The sequence below is a fragment of the Copadichromis virginalis genome, linkage group LG1 (assembly GCF_057382275.1).
Source record: "Copadichromis virginalis isolate Kocher_CV1m ecotype Utaka linkage group LG1, C_Virginalis_male_GT1.1, whole genome shotgun sequence".
Classification (NCBI taxonomy): Eukaryota; Metazoa; Chordata; class Actinopteri; order Cichliformes; family Cichlidae; genus Copadichromis; species Copadichromis virginalis.
The window spans coordinates 32,366,535-32,385,884 of NC_140618.1; the positions used below are offsets into that span (position 1 = coordinate 32,366,535).

General features: G+C 39.0%; 1 protein-coding gene across 1 annotated transcript in view; it reads right to left on the reverse strand.

Moving 5' to 3' along the window:
• Positions 1-9,055: 9,055 nt before the first annotated feature.
• luzp2 (leucine zipper protein 2) overlaps positions 9,056-19,350 on the reverse strand; it is a 159,828-nt gene continuing 149,533 nt past the window's right edge. The window contains exons 10-12 of the mRNA XM_085460096.1: positions 18,976-19,080; positions 15,821-15,895; positions 9,056-9,905 (exon numbers count right to left, since the gene is read on the reverse strand). Coding sequence (XP_085316222.1) covers positions 9,798-9,905; positions 15,821-15,895; positions 18,976-19,080 — 288 coding nt within the window. The 3' untranslated portion in view covers positions 9,056-9,797. The remainder of the gene's footprint in view (positions 9,906-15,820; positions 15,896-18,975; positions 19,081-19,350) is intronic.

The window sequence follows — 19,350 nt, forward strand, 5'->3', positions numbered from 1 at the left end:
ACCCTGCACCTCATTAAAATCATTTACTCTCTCAGAACATTAGCAAGCTGAGCTTTAAGAGCTGTGGAGAAAAGAGGAGATGAAGTGGGCAATCTTGACACACTTGTGCACGCTCTATAAAGCTTTTGCTGTCATTCGCATGTGTCTCAATGCGGTATCACCCCCAACAGCAGAATTTTAAGATGTGGTTCCTGGCTACATAATTAGAAGGAGTGTTTAATTAGGTTTCTGAGCTTAAGATGTGAGCTATTCACTGTCATAATACAACTGACCTTTGCTGTCTTAAAACATATCCGTGGTCCTGGTTAGCCATTTATAATTGTATGAGAATGCCATCTCTTAACTCCTTTGACTTCAGTAGGGTAGACAGGTTATCCACACCCTTAGATATTATTTAACAGATTCAATATAACATTTATTTGCTGGGAATAACAGAAGAATAATGTGTGCACCATAATGCAGTATAACTATTAATAGTGATTCTGTGATATAGTAGTCATCTACAATGCATAACTTAGAGGGAATATATACCCCAAAAATCAGGAATATCTGTTTGTAATTCATCACATGAATAAATGGAAATAAATAAAAAATATTCTCAAGCTAGTGAAGGATAAAAAGGTAAAAAGACCTCACACTCTGAGGCAGATTTTCCATCCCTGTGAGCTTCCTGCCTACACAGTGAACTGCTCGCATCACAGCTTTTTAATGGTTACATCAAAGGAGTGGGGATGTTTGCAACAGTCCCACATGTTAAGGGCACCGTGCAACAAGTGAAGCAGAATTTACAAGTAGAGAAAAGATAAACAGCACAAAAGTTTTATTTATTTAGTCAAAAGAACAACAAAAAAGAGGCTTTGCTGATACTGGGTGGTGTGTGAGTGTTCACAACCTTTCAGTAACCAGATTAGCTGTCAGTTACTCAGATATCAACAAAACAAAAGACAGACAAAGACATGTGGGTTTAATTTCTTCATTTCAGTAATCTGATTGACATTCCCTTCTTTTGTATCACTGGACCTCCACTACATTTTGAAGTACTGCTGACAAATGTCTGTTTCAGTTCAGTTTGTGCGTCAGGATGTGACCAGTTTTGATCAGGCGGTTCTTCATGACTTTTTCAACCATGTTTGCAGAGTTTCTTCTTTTTTATTAGAGGCAAACTTCTGCTCACTATTACTGCCATGCATCTGAAAAAAAGGAGTCATCAAGTAATGCCTCTGGGAAGTCCAGTTGGTAAGGAAATTGGTTTAGTACCGTTGTATCAGTAACATATTATTCAGCGGGAGACCTCGGTGCGAACTGTGAGGAGGCGCTATCTAACCTCTGAAGTGGCTGCAAATTTTACCAGGGTTTTAGACGAATGCCCCCCTGTGATTTTACCTGCATCCTGCGATTTGATTTTTATTTATTTCAACAGCAAACTGAAGAAAAGCCTTGACTCCGTTGCTCCACTCACCAACAAAAAGATTAACGTAAAACATGCATCACCCTGGAGAAACGAAGAAGTCAAAAAACTCAAAAGAAATTGCAGGGCAGCAGAAAGGAGATGGAGGAAAAATAAAAATACTATCAACCATCAAATATTTTGCGAGCAACTTAAAGTGTACAATAATACATTAAGGAAGTCAAGAAATTCATACTTCGCCAAAATAATCAGTATTAACAAAAATAATCCCAAGGTCCTCTTTTCCACCATAGATCATTTATTTAACCCTGATTTTAACAGCTCCCAAAGAACCCCCACAGACTCGCTCTGTGAGCAGTTTGCAGACCACTTCAGGGGAAAGATCAGCGCCATCAGATCTGATATTTTATCTAATCGTGATATGATTTTAAATACATCTGAGGGCTCGATCGTACCTGAGGAGACACTGGACAGCTTTGTCCTGGTTAATGCTGAGAACTTTCAGAAGGTTTTCTCCACAGTGAGACCCACCACATGTCTTTTAGATCCAATTCCTTCTTCACTCTTTAAAACACTTTATGGATTTTTTGAGGCTGAGCTTTTATGCATGATGAATTGCTCTCTTCAGTTGGGTGTCTTCCCTGCTGCCTTTAAAACGGCGGTGGTGAGGCCCCTTCTGAAGAAGAGCAATTTGGATTGTAATGATTTTAATAACTACAGACCTGTATCCAACTTACCATTTTTAAGTAAAGTCTTAGAAAAACTTGTTTTTACTCAGATTACTGATTTTCTCAATGATAGACAGATCCTGGAGATATTCCAGTCTGGATTTAGGGTGAACCACAGCACAGAGACTGCTCTCCTAAAGGTTTTAAATGATCTTAGATGTAACTGGGACTCCCAAAAGCTCTCAGTCCTGGTGCTACTGGATCTAAGCGCAGCCTTTGATACAGTAGACCACGCTATTCTTTTAAACAGACTGAAACACATGGTGGGCCTCTCTGGTGCTGTACACAGCTGGTTCACTTCCTATCTCTCTGACAGAACTTTTATGGTGAGTATGGATACATGCTCCTCTAAGATCCATAAAATGACATGTGGTGTGCCTCAAGGGTCGGTTCTAGGCCCTGTACTTTTTAATTTGTATATGCTCCCTCTTGGCGGTGTCATCAGGAGGCATGGAGTGAACTTCCACAGTTACGCTGATGACACGCAGCTGTACATCTCCGTGTCTCCTGATGACACCAGACCAATGGATGCCCTCTTTAACTGTATCTTGGATATAAGATCTTGGATGGCAGAAAACTTTTTACAACTTAACCAGGACAAAACTGAAGTTTTAATCGTCGGTCCTGAGGCTCAGAGAGAGAAACTCTTGTCTAAATTAGAGCCATTTTCACTATGTCCTTCGCTACAAGTGAAAAACCTGGGTGTTATTTTTGACTCTGAGCTTGGTTTTATCCCACATATTAAACATGTAACTAAAATTGGATTTTATCATCTAAAAAATATAGCCAGAGTCCGCCCTATTCTCTCTCGGGCCAACACGGAGATGCTGATGCATGCTTTTATTACCAGTCGCATTGATTACTGTAATGCCCTGCTCTCTGGTCTTCCTAAGAAGAATATTTCAACTTTACAACTCTTGCAAAACTCGGCAGCTCGTGTGCTGACGAAGACCAGAGGGCGGGCCCACATTACACCGGTTTTAGAATCGCTGCATTGGCTCCCCGTGTGTTTCAGGATCGATTTTAAAGTTCTTTTATTGGTTTTTAAATGTCTTAATGGTCTTGGGCCTTCTTATCTCTCAGATCTGCTTTTACCATACGAACCCTCGCGGACCCTGAGGTCCTCTGGTACTGGCCTTTTGATTGTCCCTAAAGTCAGGACACATACTCACGGAGAGGCAGCGTTTCAGTGGTATGGTCCTCGTCTGTGGAACAGCCTGCCGGAGGAGCTCAGGGCCGCAGAGAACGTACATGTTTTTAAGAACAGGCTCAAGACCCACCTTTTTAATTTAGCTTTTACTTAGCGTTTATTTATTTTATGCTTATTTATTCTATCCTGTTATTCTATTATTAATTTAGGATTTACCTAATATTTGTTTGATTTTATTCTTATTCATTTTTTAATCTTCTTATTCTATTTATATTTATATTGTATCCTGTTCTTATTTATTTTATCATTTTACCCTATATATATTGTATTGCGTCATATCTCCAGTGTTTCCTCGGAGGGCGCTCTCTGCACCGGGGCTGTTATTGACCGTGGCTGCTGGGTCTCTGGGGTCCTCTCAGCCTGGCTGGGGGGCTCCTTTGCCTCCCTCCTGCTGTGTGCCCAGCCTGGAGGCTGCGGTCTGTGACCGGCTCTTGGTGCAGACGGCTCCCTGTTATAGTGTTTCCTCACTTGGCTCATGCGAGCCCAGCCCAATTTTTACTCTTTAAGTGTGCGCGTGTGTGTATGTGTGTGTGGGTGGGGGGATATATGTGTATTGAGAGTGTGGGGAGTGAGTTGGAGGGTGGGGTGGGCTGCTTTTAACTATGTAAAGCACTTTGTGCTACATTTTCTCTGTATGAAAAGTGCTTTATAAATAAAGATTGATTGATTGATTGATTGATATTGCACAAGAAAACCTATCTATTTAATCTATTATGTTTTGTCCACCCTGGGTATTTGGTTAGGTAGCAAATCACCTATAAAGTCACTATCTGAAAAAATTAAGTTAATTATGTGCTCCAGTTTTGGTTACATGTTTTTTTTTTCTTGTTTGGTCACACATCTGTCACTTTAGTTCCCAAAGTGTCAATGAATTCATCACCTATGGAAGCTGTTAAAGAGCATTTTGAGTGAGGAACTTGGATGGTTCAGTGTTTGCCTTGTTTCTTTGCATTGTCATTGCTATTTAGTTAAAATGTTCACTTCTTGAATGCAAGCTCCTTGTACTATCATGCATCTGCACAATTATGATTATGAAGCTGGCACGTACAGAACCAAAAGAAAAGGTGGGGGATTGGGAACATCTTATGAAGATTTATTTATTTGAAATGAAATATAAAAATAAACAACCAAGAGAGAAATGAACATTTTTGTGAAAGAGCAGATACATTTGTTGTTTGACACTTTCCCTAATACAGATTTTCATTGTTATTATTAATAATATTTTGCAGCACACATAAGTAAATACTGCAGCTACCATTGCAGGAATGTGATTATGCAGCATAACATGATGCTGTGTTTGAAATTTTTGAAAGCAATGCTGCTCTCAGCTTTGTGAGGAGTGAACATTTTACCACGTCTGCTGCAAAGAGAAGTTATTGATTTAAAAAGAGAGAGTTTAGAGCCATAACAAAACCCTTTTATTTTGTTTGTACAGGATTGAATGTTCAACTGAAAATGCCCTTGAAGGTCCAACTGAAAGTTTTCTTGTGAACAAACAAGTCAGATTTTTATTCATTGTCACACACTGTATCTGTCATGGTCCTGGGTGGGTGACCCAATGTTTATGTGTTTTCTTGTTTTTTTAATATTCTTAGATTTAGTGTTATTCATGGTTCTGTTTCCTTGCTTCCTCTGTGTCCACATTCCACATTTAGTCAGTCTTGTCTTCATGTGTGTTTAACCCCTGTGTCCGTGTCTTTCTTCCCTAGTCGGCTATGTTTCCACATCTGTTTCTCCCCTGGTCCCAGTGTCAAGCCCTTGTGTCTTAGTCTGCATCTTTTTGTCTTTCCCGTTTTATTTTGACAGTCTTTCATCCTGTGTTCAGTGTGTTCAGTTTTGCTTCCTCCCTGTTTGATTAGTTTCAGCTGTGTTCCCTCCTGTTTCCCATCCTCGAGTCCTCAGTCTCTGGTTGTATCCCAATTCAGGGTCTGCAGCCTTAAAGTACGCAGCCTCAACGATCCTCAAGGGCCGCGTACTTAAAGACCGCTAAGGCCGGAAGTGCGAGGCTTGTGAAATGGGACGGTCTAGCCTCCGTTGCGCTGCCCAGGTTGCCTAGCAACCATGATACTAACAGCTGGAAACGTGTCATACAGCTTTGTTTGACAGAAATGAAGGAGAAAATCTTTTGTTCATTTGTTTGGTTGTTTCTACATGAGCTTTGATCATTTTCTGTAAGATTAAGGTCAGCTATTGAACGGCGTATATTTTAAAGTAAAGGCTTTAAAACCAAGTTAGTACAAACGTCACTAATGTCACATAACTTTGCCGACATGTGGTCAACAGTAATGTTTTAATGTTCTTCGTTATTAAACATTTGCACATAAATAAGTGACATAATGTTCAGTACTTACTTAAAGTTTACTCTTCGGACGACCCTCATCCGCTTTTTTTTTCTCTGGCAAAATTATCCACACCCACCGCCGCGCTATGCATTCTGGGATATGTTGGGCCACGAAGTCTACACCGCCACGTCCTTGAAATTCAGGGAAATGAAGGACGCATTTGAGGGCCGCATTTCGAGCAGCCTTCGAATTGGGACAGCCTTCTTCGCGTCGCTGTGACGTAATCGGCCTTAAAATGCGGCCTTTAAGGCTGCAGACGCTGAATTGGGATACAGCCTCTTTCTGCTCATTCTCGCATTGTCCACATTGCCGTGTGTACACCTTGGTTTCCTCGCTACTCCTAGTTTTCTCATAGCTCCTAGTTTCCAAGTTTCCCAGCTCTTAGGTCCAGTGATCAATAATCTGTGATTATTTGCTGACATGGAAGAAGTGTATTGGCATTTGTGTAATGCACCCATACAGACTTTGGATGCACTATCCAAAAAATATAGAATAAAAAGTGTACTTGCCATGCTAGTATGTATCCTCCAATCAGTTGCCAAAATATTCTGCACGCAAAAAACAGTATAATAGTGTAGAAAATGCTAATGTTGAGAAAACAGGGTTCACATTGCAGCAGCTACACCCATCTTTTATAAGCAACTTATAAGAGAACATGGGAGCAAGAGGACCTGAAAAAAACCTGGTGAATATGGAACTATTTATTTACTCAGTGTTTGCCCAATAGTTAGGTCCTATTTTTTAAAGAAGAAACATTACACATTATTTCCAATCCTTGTAGAACCACAGTATAGTGAGAACTTAGTTTGAACTGTCAGCAATAAGTCAGATTCATTCCTAGTGTGTGCTGATCTCCACCATGTTCCCCTTTGTCAGTGAGTCTGTTTATAATATTTATGGGCAGAATTTCTAGGTTCCCTGTCCTACAGCAATGGATCAATTAGCAGCCAGCTGTAAAATGGTTGGGATGAGAATCAGCACCTCTGAGTCTGAGGCTCTGGGTCTCAGAAAACGAAGTGCCCACTCCAGATCGGGAATTAACTCGTACCCCAAGTGGAGGAGTTCAAGTATTCTGGAATATTGTTCACAAGTGAGTGGAGAGTCGAATAGAAGATTGACAGATGGATTAACACAGCATCAGCTGAGTGTGAATGTGAACCTGTCAGTCTTACAGGTCGATCTTTGTTCCTACTGTCACTTATAGTCACAAGCTCTGAGTAGTGACAGAAAGAATGACACTGCAGATAGAAGCAGCTGCAATAAGCTTCCTCTCAGTGGTGACTAGACTAAGCCTTAAAAACAGGGTGAGAACACTGGTATTTTGGGAAGGATACCTCCAAGATCAAACGATCCATTTGAGGTGGTCCAGGTGTCTCACCAGGATGCCTCACAAGCACCTCCTTGGAGAGGTGTTTCAGACCTACTGGGAAGAAGTCCATGAGTATTACCCTGGACACACTGGAGAAATTATGTCTCAGGGCTGCTTGACTGTGTGTTTATTTAAGCTGTTTTATATTGGGTCAAATGAATTACTGTAGGGGTCCCCATAGACCCAAATCAATAGTCCATGTAGTTTAAATATGCTGGCAGCTTATTTTGAAAATGGTGTATTTTTTTAAACAGCAAAATATGGAGTGACCACTGTTATTGCAGGTTCAACAATAGGCCTGCTGCAGCGTCATTTGTTCCAATGATTGGGGACGTGTAAACAAAAGCCAGCAGGCAAATGGTATCTGCACATTTTCAACAAACGGAGGAAAAACAAGTTCCACAGACAGGCTGGACCTGCAACCTGCATTATGGTCTCAGAGTTTCATTTGTTAACACCAACACTGGTGCTTTTAAAAAGAATTTCTAGGTTGGCATCTATAGCCTAGAAAATCAAAGATTGTAAAGAGTTATATTTTAACAGACTTGTCTTACAGCGATGTGTTTTTTAATTGTATAAAGCTTTGTTAACTAGAAAGAATGTAGCGAACTCAAGGACAAAGCTTAATGCTAACACTGTGTGGGATTCCATTACCTTTATTTCATAATCTCTTACAACATCTCTACCCAGTAAAGTAAATTTGTATTAACTTTACAGCAGTCAATACTTTGTATTCACATTGAACAGTCCTCTTTGGCTGGATGTAAGAATAGGTTCCCTGTCTAGGTCAGCAACGAATGAAATCTGACTCTCTGTCCTTGAAAAATACATCATTATCAGCAGTGAATAGGAGGCAGTAAAAAGAATATGACATAGAGACACTCCAATGCCACTTTGATCAAACCTCAGGCTTGTCTGTCTGATAGGAAAACTTTACCATAGTTCTTCTTTCCAATGTTCTGGAAACAGTTGGCTCCGAGGTGTAATGTCACCATTAGCAGGATGCACCCTGGGTCTCCAAATCCTGGCAGTGGTCCTTTTCTTTTCTTCTCTTCTCAGCAAGACACAGAGTCGACCTGGGAAAAGTTGTCAAACTTACAGAAAAGATGGATTGTGCGTCTTAAAATAGCATTCTCCACCTGTCGGCTAACATTTTCCAGCACGGTCACTGTTGTATTCGGTGATGATAGCCAAGTATCACATGAAGGGGATGCTGTGACCATAAAGCTGCTTAACACAGTTGTGAGCTTCCAAAGCTCTTAAAGGAGCCACAGATGTGCTTTTATAGTTAACAATATAGTATGAGCATTTGAGAGTGATGCTTAACATGTGGAAGCTTTTGAAATGCTGACAGCGATATACCATAGTCGATACTGTAAAATGACACTGCATCCCATGACTGATGAGACAGTGGGATGTTGGCGGTGGCTTTTATAAAATATATATTGCACGTCTTAATTCTACTATTCCTCTTTGTTTACAAGCTTCTTTGTGTAACTCTGGCTGTTTTCATGAACCTCATGAGAACTTTCAGTTGTTTTCATTTTCTTGTTTCCCCTCCCCTATTTTCTGCTTTATATTGAAAGTGAAATCACTAAGGCTTAACATAAGCACAGCTTTATTGAATTTAAATCCATTTTTACCCAGCCACATTTGTGCTTGAGACATAACTCTCCATGGCAAAGTTACTTTAAAAAAACAACCTTTTTTTGGCTATGAGTAATAAAGCTGTAGGATTTCTTTGAAGAAAACCTCAAGTGCGTTTTTTTGATATAAATATGTTCATATTTATTATTAGATGTTTATAATCCAAAAGGTACATACACTGTTTCGATAACCAATTAAATATATCAACCGATGTCTCCCACGACCTCGAGCAGTTCATATTCACAGGGCGTGAAACTGGAACTTTCTTTGCAATACGAAATATTTTCTGCCGTTAATCACAAACATACTCACTAATTTCTTTCCCACAAATAACCATTTATTCTTCACACATTTACTGAAAATTACAGTTTATTGAAAGGACACAGAAAGGTCAGATAACACAGATACATGTAGCTAGGAGTTACTACTCAGTGCATGGCACATTCTCAGGGAGACGACCCATTGTGAGTCTTTGGCTCTTTGCCTCTGGAGTGTTAAAGGCAGAAAGAGTGCTGAAATATTAAATGTTGAACAGTTGGCCAGCCAACTTGAGCCTCTATATTTCAAAATGTGGAGGAGTAAATTAACCTTGCTACAATGAGTGACAAACAATATTCTAAGTTGGGTAGTAGTAGTAGTAATAGTAGTGGTAGGAGTACTTTTTTATTTGTCAATTGATATACTTATCACAGGATACAGTGTCAGACCTCACCAGTGCAAAGGGATTTTCTAGAAAGATCACACATTTAGAAAGCAGTGTCCTCACTCGGAACAAAACTCAGATAAGTAAACAACAAATGAACGATCATGAAACAAGTTACCAGTGCCATTGCTACCTTTGAAAAAAATTTCTAAACGCATGCCATTTTACTATGGAGGTTTTTTTAGATGACAGTTTGAAATTTGTTGACAATTCCAGTGTCTCAGCTCTTGCTAACGATGCTGATATGCGCATGTGTGCATGTGTGTCGAAAAAGTGAGTGTGTGTCTGTGTGTGTGTGCATGCGTTTTGTAGAAGTGTGCGAGTATGTGCTCTTAGAAAGATCCTTCAGGCAATGCAGTAGATCTGTGCTCCCGTTGATATGCCGTCCTCTCAGTTGTATTTATGGGGCTTTGTCTTTTTGCTGCTGCCTCCCTCTGCCTCGTCATTGTCGTGTGTGGGCTTTGTGTTGAATTTTCCACTCTGCACTTGGCTCTTTTCCTGTTAGGTTCAGAAGATAAAGAATAATAATTAGGCAAGACTGACACAATGGTGTTCAATAGTAGGCATATGGTGGTTTGTAATCTTAGCAGAAAATACCTCCTAAATCTATATGAAATACAAAGAAAATTTAAACAGTAAAACACGGCAAGTCTTTCATATGATGACTGCTGCTATGCTCCTATATTCAAAGTGCTTCTCTCTACTTGTCCTAGTCCTTATGCTGTCTAGCATCTGTCCTATTTATATGCTACCACAGTTGCATCAGTTGCCTTTGAAAGACTGATAGCTACTGGCCTGCATCAGCCCGTCCTCCCCAAACATAATAATTCACCATAGTGTAATTGCTGGTTGTCACATCCACAGCTACATAGTCACTAAAAAGTGCATTTGGGTAGCTTTTTTGTAAAGTTGCACCAGCAAATTCAAACACACACACACACACACACACACACACACACACACACACACACACACACACACACACACACACACACACACACACACAAAAAGGCATATATTTATACTTTTTTTGTGAACAAAAGAACTTCAAAGTGTATCCTGCAGTTTAAACCTGCATATAGGTACTGGGAACCTTTACTAAAAAATCCCAAATTTTTGTAGGTTTTTTGGTATCTTTTTATCCTGGATTGTTTGATTGATTGATTAACAGCTCCCACTGTTGATATGCAGATTAGGGCTGAATCGTCTCCGACATTTGGATCGCAAGGCCTGCTTACTTGCTTTATCGTCTTTACTTGCAAAACAGAGAGGCTACTCACATGAAACACAGCTACACTGAAAAACTGAAGGTCAAAACTCTGCAGAGTACATTAAGAATTAATCAATTGTACAACTTACTGTGTAACAGTGACACAGTTATACAAATCACAACTCAACTGAACCCATGATATACGCTCGGGTTCTATGCTAATATCAGAATAAACTCTTTTGTTCCATCACCATATATTTTAATGCTTGTTTAAAGTGGGTTTGGCCAATTTTAGACACGAATATCAAAGTATTTGTTTCCATAGTGTTTTTAAATTTGGGATAAAGAGGGTTTTTTTTTTTTATGTGGACATGAAAAGCACCTCAGCTTGGTATCTTACGTTCCCCTGACTCACAGGAGTGATTAGCATGCTTCAGTTCACATAGTTTTTGACAACTCAGTGACTTTGTTCCTAGACTTGAGGAATCCTTTGACAACTTTTTTTAAGTGTTAAATCTAGCAACTTTTTTTGATAAACAACTGGGCATACTGCTTTGTTCTTGCTCTCCATCCACAGGCATTGTTCTGTTCTATTCTGTTTAGTGGCAGTAAACACTAAACAGAACTGTATTATATTTGCATGCTGTTATTTAGTCTAAATCTGTGTATTGTGTGAAAAAAAAAGAAGAAAAACATTCTCTTGTCTCTAATTTTCTCATTGTGATATTATTTTGACTTATGTGTATTAATTTTGTCAGATGACTTCTAGCTGTAAAATAGAACACACGTCCTCAGCCAGTCATGTTCAGTCTCTTAGGATAGAAAATGCCATATCTGAGAATGGCTAATAAAAGGAGAAGATTAGGATGGGGAAAACATAGAGAGTGGGCAGGAGGTAAAGTGTTATGGACTAAGCTTAAGGTGTTTGGGTCAAATAGAAGATTGAGAGTAGGAAATGAAAAAATGCTGGAGGTGTGCTTGACATCTGTCAAGAATGGTGGAGAAATGTGTTGCTCTGCTGGTGATAAATTGCAAGATTGATTACCAGCAAAGAGATGGGATAATGGGATCTTGAACAAGAAAAGCTACCACTCCATTTTGCAATGTCATGTCATACCCTGTTAGCACCACTTGATTGCAACCAATTTCCCGCTACAACAAGACAATGACCCAATGCCCAACTCTGAACTATGCAAAAACCATTTCAAGAAGAGCCTGTAAGCTGGCATTTTGTCTATAGTACAGTGGCTAGCATGGATCTCTGAGCTTTTGTGGAAATAGGTTGTCTGCATGCAAGAATTGGCCATCAAACCAATCATTTTGGAGGTGCTTTGACAGACTTATAGCATGCATAAAAATGCTTCTTCATAATTATCATATTGTATTCATAGACAGATAGATAAATATTTTAGTTTTTTTTTTTTCAAACTTTGATTCAAAGCACTTTTGAAAGAATCATATATCTGATCCAGTGGATGAGAATCAATCATGCTTCCTTTCATCTGTTCATCTGCAGGCATGATTCCTCACTTAATGCACTCTTGTGATTTCTTTCCACCCACTTTGATGTCAAGATTGGGATTTTTTACTGTGTATATCTTATTTTTCACCACCAAGAACTCTCTTAAGAACATCCAGTAGTTTTAGTTGACGGTCGATTTTTGGAAAAACTTTCAAGAGCTTTGTCAGTAGCAGAACTATGAATGTCACCCTACAAGCAGACATTCATAGTTTTGCTTTAAAGCCAATGTGGCCAACAATATGGCTGACGGACAGAAAAAAAATCTGAAATAATGTTTCCACCTTTTTGAATTTATTCTGATTCATCCTGACTCTGTTCTTAATAATAAACAACCATACGACAATATATTTACATTGCATGGAGATTGTGAGATTTTTATTTATTTATTTATTTTTGTCTTGTACCCCGCCTCTCGCCCTATGACAGCTGGGATAGGCTCCAGCGCCCCCCGCGACCCTGAAAAGGATAAGCGGAAGCGAATGGATGGATGGATGGATGGATATTTATTTTTGCCTACAGATACATCCAACAGAAAAATCAGTAGCTATATAATACTTTAAAACACACCACTAAACACATACCACTGATTGAATAACATCATTATTAGCAAACTAGGTGAAAGCAGAAGGAATTCTTTGGAAGCCTAAAACATATTTTTGCTAATGTTTTCCTCACTTTGAATCATAAACAGTAGCTGTTTATTTGAATGACTGCATAGCTGCCTTACTTGATTTTTATCATTTCCTTATCACCCTTTGTGATTTTTATATTCCAGCTGGCGTGCTTCCACTTGCACATTTTTAATGAATTCAGGAATGTCAGACACAAACATTACTCATGCTGTGGTACTTCTGAAATATGCTCTGTTGCTTAAGAATGTCAACATGTGCTAAAATGGTATGAAGTTATATGTTTGACCTATAGGAACACAGAAAAGAAAAAGAAAATGAACCAACTTTTTTTTTTCAATGAAGTTATTGATGTGTTTAAACATAATCTGAAATTTAGATACATTGTATTAAGTTTAAATGGCACACTTTTGCAATTTTTTTTAAATATTGCTCTGTCACTCTGTGCATGACGAGGCCACATCAGTCTGCCAGAGGAGGCTAAGTCAATAATAATAATAGATTGCATTTATACACAATTTACAATTCATTCACTCTCACATTCATACACTGGTGGAGGTAGCTACAGCTGGCATATCGCGCCATTGGCCGCTCTGGCCATCACCAGTAGGCGGTAGGTGAAGTGTCTTGCCAGAGACAGAGACTGTCCGAGCCGGGGCTTGAACCGGCAACCTTCCGGTTACAAGACGACCTGCCAATACTTTGAGCCACTATCGCCCTATAGATAAGGATTGTGCAATATAGCTCACCTAAAGTGTTTCCTTGTTTTTCTTTTTCATAACTACTGCGGCGTTGTACCAAACACAACAGGTACAAGACTGTAAATACTTTTTCTTTCAAAAACATCTGAACATAAGGAGAAATGACACTTGGGTTCTCAGTTGCCACAAATCGAACATGAAAACGCGTAATGAAGGTGGAGAAGTGACAGAAATACGGAGCACCTAAATGCAGATTGATCCACTGAGACTGGAATGCAAATTACTACTAATCAAACTGTTTACTACACCATGTATGGCAAGTGCTGTGCAAGAGGGATAAAAACTGACAGAAGGAAAACAGTCTATTGTACATTTGGTACTGCAACACAATATGAAAATTTCGCAATTAGTGATCTAAGAAGGATCATAACTATATAACCATTACGTCTTACAATGTCATTAGACCGACCTGATGGTGATGGCTGAAAACCTTGCTACTGTTTTCCTGCATTTCTTCTTTTTCAAAGAAAACAATACTAGGATTAAAAATGTACTTTGTGCCCTAACAAGGATTTCTTTTTGCAGTTACATTTTTTTGCCTTGGGGAATTCTTCTGACTCCCCTAACAAGTAACATCCTAGATTAAGTTCACTACATTAAATCGAAATCGAAATAGCATTACATCTCATAATGCTATAAATCAGGGACATAGTCCAAAGCGTTGCTACACAAGAAAACACTTGTTAAACTTTCACAGAATATCTCTCTGGCACAAAATAAACCTGAGAAGTCAAATAAGCCCATTTGTCTCCTTTGCAATATTCTTGTATTTGTTTGCAAATACTCTGCGTGTCTAAAAATGGATTGCTGCCACTTGGAATGCAAGACAGTTGCTCAGTTACACAGTATTGCACTGCATTGAAATGAGATGCATTGTTTTGCTGTACCATCTGCCACCACCAAACAGGTGTGACTCAATTCAATAATAGGATGAGGGAGGCAGTTAAGCATGGACTTTGACAGGACATTGAATATCACATACTGTAGGTGACATTGGCACACTGAATAATAGATTTTTATGGATTGGTTGCTTTTTTTCTCCACTTTTTTAGGAATGTGATGTAGATGTTGTGTGTCTCGCTTGTGTCTTGATGAATCATCAACTGTGTTTCATTTGATGTCTTTGGGATGTACTTCATTATATACAGAGCTAAATCAGTTTGTTTAGTTAGTAGTTGTCAGGAAGGATGTCGTCACAATGTGTCAGCTACATCTGTGTTGCCTTTCTTTCCATATTGTCGTTTGAAAATGGCTTGTCATGCCATCTGTTTGATTACACTGCAGGATAATCCAAAAATTATTGTCAAAAAGCTATGACAGGGTAAAAGCTGCTACACTATCTTGTCATAAACTATGTAATTATATCATATATGTATTTCACTTGCTAGTAAAATGGTAAATGGCCTGTATTTATATAGCGCTTTACTAGTCCCTAAGGACCCCAAAGCGCTTTACAAATCCAGTCATCCACCCATTCACACACACATTCACACACTGGTGATGGCAAGCCACATTGTAGCCACAGCCACCCTGGGGCGCACTGACAGAGGCATTGTGAAATGAAAGTGCATTGTATACAGTCAGATTCATTAATATTTGGACATAATTGAACAATATCCTCTGAAAATGGTAGACTCTAGATAAAAAAAGATGACTGTAGTTTTAATACAGTACTTTTGTTAAAGCTGAATTTTTGCACTTCAAACACATCTTGGCTTTTAGGGTGAGGGTGATAGGGCTCTCTACACCAGCGGTCCCCAACCCCCGGGCCTTGGACCGGTACCGGTCCGTGACTCGTTTGGTACCGGGCCGCGAGAGTTGAGGCTCAGGTGTGAAAGCGTTATTTTGTTATCGTTTTTATCGTTAACTTGGTTTTCCTGGGTCTTTTCACGTGTGTTATGAATAAATCTTCTTTTTTTGGTACCAGTACTAGTTTTATTTTGTTGTATTTATCCGCGACACCTTAAAGGCCGGTCCGTGAAAATATTGTCGGGCATAAACTGGTCCGTGGCACAAAAAGGTTGGGGACCGCTGCTCTACACCACTGTGATGGTGCACAAGGGCAAAATATTAAGAATTGTGTTATTTTGCAAAAGACTTGACTGGTCTTTGACCAAATTTTAAACACGTATGCCTTCGATATAAAGAAAATGGCATTAGGACTGAAATTGAATGAATTAACTTTTAAATGGATAAACCAATAAAATAAACTAACATAAAACTTCACTGTACTAATGAAAAATATGTCAGCATATAAATTCATATTTTCATATAAATCCCGTGACACACACCTGCTGTTGCTCTGGTAGCTTTCTGCTTTCTGGAGCTGATTCCTCCGTCTGATTCTGGAAGCAGTCACTCCCAGTCTAGGAGAACAATATGAGGACAATATGAGATGATGATGAGATGAGGAATACTTTATTTACCCAGTCAGCCTAACTTTATTTTTTCATTACAGTAACTAAAATGATGATGAAAAAAATATACCTCTTTGCCAGACAGATATATTGTATTACATAGGGTGATAAGCTGATGTAGCAGTGTACAGTGTCCCAGCTTTATGTATTCAGTGAAAACAGATAAATAAACTCACATCAGTCAAATTCATAAACCTCTTATTTTTACAAATAAGCTTCAAGGAATCACTGACTTCAACAACCACAGAGTAAGCAGAGTAAGCTGCTTATCTTATTCTCATTATGAAAGAAACGTAGCCTTATATGTGCACTTTAAATGTTTAAAAGTATTTATTTATTAGTCAATTAACATTTTATTATTCAAAATATAAAGAGCTTGGTTGTTAAAAAAGAGAAAGCAGTTATTTGAAGCTGCTGATTGTTGAAAATGAATGATTGTTGTAATCTATAATAAGTACTAAAATAGTAATTATTTACACCAACTGTGATGTTTTTGTTAGCGCTGCCAGCATTAATTTTGTTAAAATGACGTTAACGCCATAACTGCATTAATGCGCTCCCCGTGCATGGGGGTGCATGGCGTCAACGTGTTAGCGTGATTAGCTCGTAAACACGATGACGCCCTGCAGCCCCACTCATGCACGATCCACGCTAACTCGCTAACGGAGATTTGCCGCATCAATGCAGTTATGGAGTTAACGTCATTTTAACAAGATTAGCGCTGACAGCAGTACTTTTTGTATTAGCTGAATGTCAATCCTGTCTATAAAACATAGGTAATTTGTTAAAGTATAGCAAGGCCATCACATTTCATTTTCAAACCAGGGACACACTGCAAGCTACACATGCTCATACAAATTGTCTTTCTTCATTTCCTCCCCGCCCACAGAGAGAAAAGGACAAGGGGGAAAAGCAGCAATGATCATGGGCAAACACGAGTCTCTGTTTCAAATATGTCTCCTCTTATCTGTATCAGCATGTTTCTCCCTTTTCACGCCCCTGCCAAAATTATATAATCAATTATGAGACGCCAGTGAACATTGTTTTTGGCACAATTTCATTAAGGAACAATCTCTTTGACACAGTTTCCACACAGGGCAATTTCCTTCCAGGGCAGCACTCCTCACTATTCCCCTGTCTCCTGTAGTCTATCAACTTATGCCTGTAATAGTTCTTGATAGCCACTTGTCAAAAATCCTTACAGGCTCTGTTTACTTCCTCTGCTTCTTCGGAGCCTCTTGATTTTGACATTGTTGGAAGCAGTCTTTTGGAGCCTCCCTCATAGCTGACTGCTCACAGTTGCCCGGACCTTGGAGAAGCAAGTCTCTTGTCTGAGGTACCAAAGTCCTTCATGAAAAAAATCTGAACAGGAGAGGTCAGTGACTGCTCCACGCTCTCCTTCCTCAATAACTGCTGTCAAAGTGTCAATGAGGCTCTGAGTGAAGAGCTCTTTGAAGTGTGAATGTGCAAATTTTGTGATCACTGCAACTACAGTACTTTCCCATGCAATAACAGGTCAAATGAACGCACTACCTTGTTAGTGAGTTTCAAGGATGTAACAAAAAACATTTTCTTTCTCAATTAATCTTTAAGGTATTTTTGTATTCATTATTTTGCTTAAATTTACTTAAACCGATGTACAGACATGTCTTACAGCCCAAATCATGATTTCAGAATTGCATTTTGATTGACCCATAGTTCAGTATGAATATCCAGTTTAAAATGACAAACAAAAAGAAAAGCACCAAATCAATACTGCCAGTTTATTCAACTCATTAAAATGGACTTCTTATGCTCATTTACAAATGCACATTTATATGGGACTCTATTCAAGAAGATTTGCACGATTCACAGATAAAAATAATCCTTATTGATTTTTTACTGGGCCTTGCCGCACTAGCTCAGTTCATCCACTGCCTGAAACAAGTTGTTTTAGCTCCCTTGCACGCATTGAACCAAACTTTCTCAAAACAAACTCCCTGTTATGAATTGAAGGTTTGAACTGAAGGTGGATCAGACGTCTGTGCTCATAGCTAAACCTCCGTGACTGAGGGATAAAGGCAATAAGTGGGCTGATAACAGCATGTACCCATCTGGGCTGGTTAGTACAGGGCAAAACAGCATTGATCATGAAGGATCCCCACAAAGGTACAAGGGCCATCTAACTTACAATTACCTGATTCTCCACAACATGAAAGCTCTTCTAAACCATCACAGGAACCAAACCGAGAAGTCATTTTAGTCAACAAATGAGCATAGCTTAGAAAGCCTATGACTCAATACGCCACACATCGATATTGCTTGGCACAAGGCAACACTAGTAGTACACTACTGATGTTCAACAGGAACTCAGCGGGGCTGTGGAAGACCACTGGCAATCACAGAAGTCATAATCAAGAGTGGAATACACCAAAGTGATGCACTGTTAACACTACTGTTCTGCATTGGCTTCAATCCCCTAACCCAGCATATTGCTAAAAGTAGAAGTGGAGTGATCATCAGTCATCAGCTACATCCTGTACAGGGATGACATCAGCAGTGAGTCATCCCTGTGACATGGATCGACTCACTGATCCATGTCACTAAGATCTACGAGGATATTGGGATCTCATTTGGACTGGATAAAAAAGGTAATCTAGACTGAAGGGATGGAGCTATAAAGAGTCAAGTGAGTTAAGCATGTAGGACCGATAACAAAGAAAAACATAATAGGTCACCTTCAATCTCCAAAGCAATGTAAAACTGTGTTATTAGTCTTCATGCAGCACATGGTGTTCCTTTAGTAATGTCTAATTTCATTAAACCAAATTACTGCTGAGCTACACCAAAACTCCTAACTAAAGATGCATCATTTAGTTGAAACTTGTTGCAGACCTTCTATAAGATTTTGTAATTCATGAACCCACTAAGGACAATTGGAGCAAAAGCGAGTTCTTTGACTTTTGATGAGGGACTTGAGTATGAATTTAGTGAACAATTGAAAGTCAGATTAGAGAGGCCACTGTATTTTAATTACTCTAAAGGCTCACCTTTTCCATCTGGCACTCTTTGGCTCCACCATTCTCTCTCCTTATGACACTGACGTTCATGGGTGATTTACTGGCAGTGACAATTCTCTGAACTTTGGAGATATCCTGCAGAGGAAAACAGAAATATAAACTTGGGGTTAAAAACACATGAGCAAATAGGTTCTTGAAATTCTTCAAAACCTAGTAGTTCTAATACATATATGTTTATTTCATATTTAAACATATATTTTATTTGTGTATTTATGTTCAATTTATTACAGGATAAAACAAACAAAAGTTTCTCATTTTTCCAAAACGTAGGTCATATTTAATATTGCATGGTTGTTCATTTTGTAAGTTAGAGTTCTATTTAGATTAAAATAGATAATAAAACTG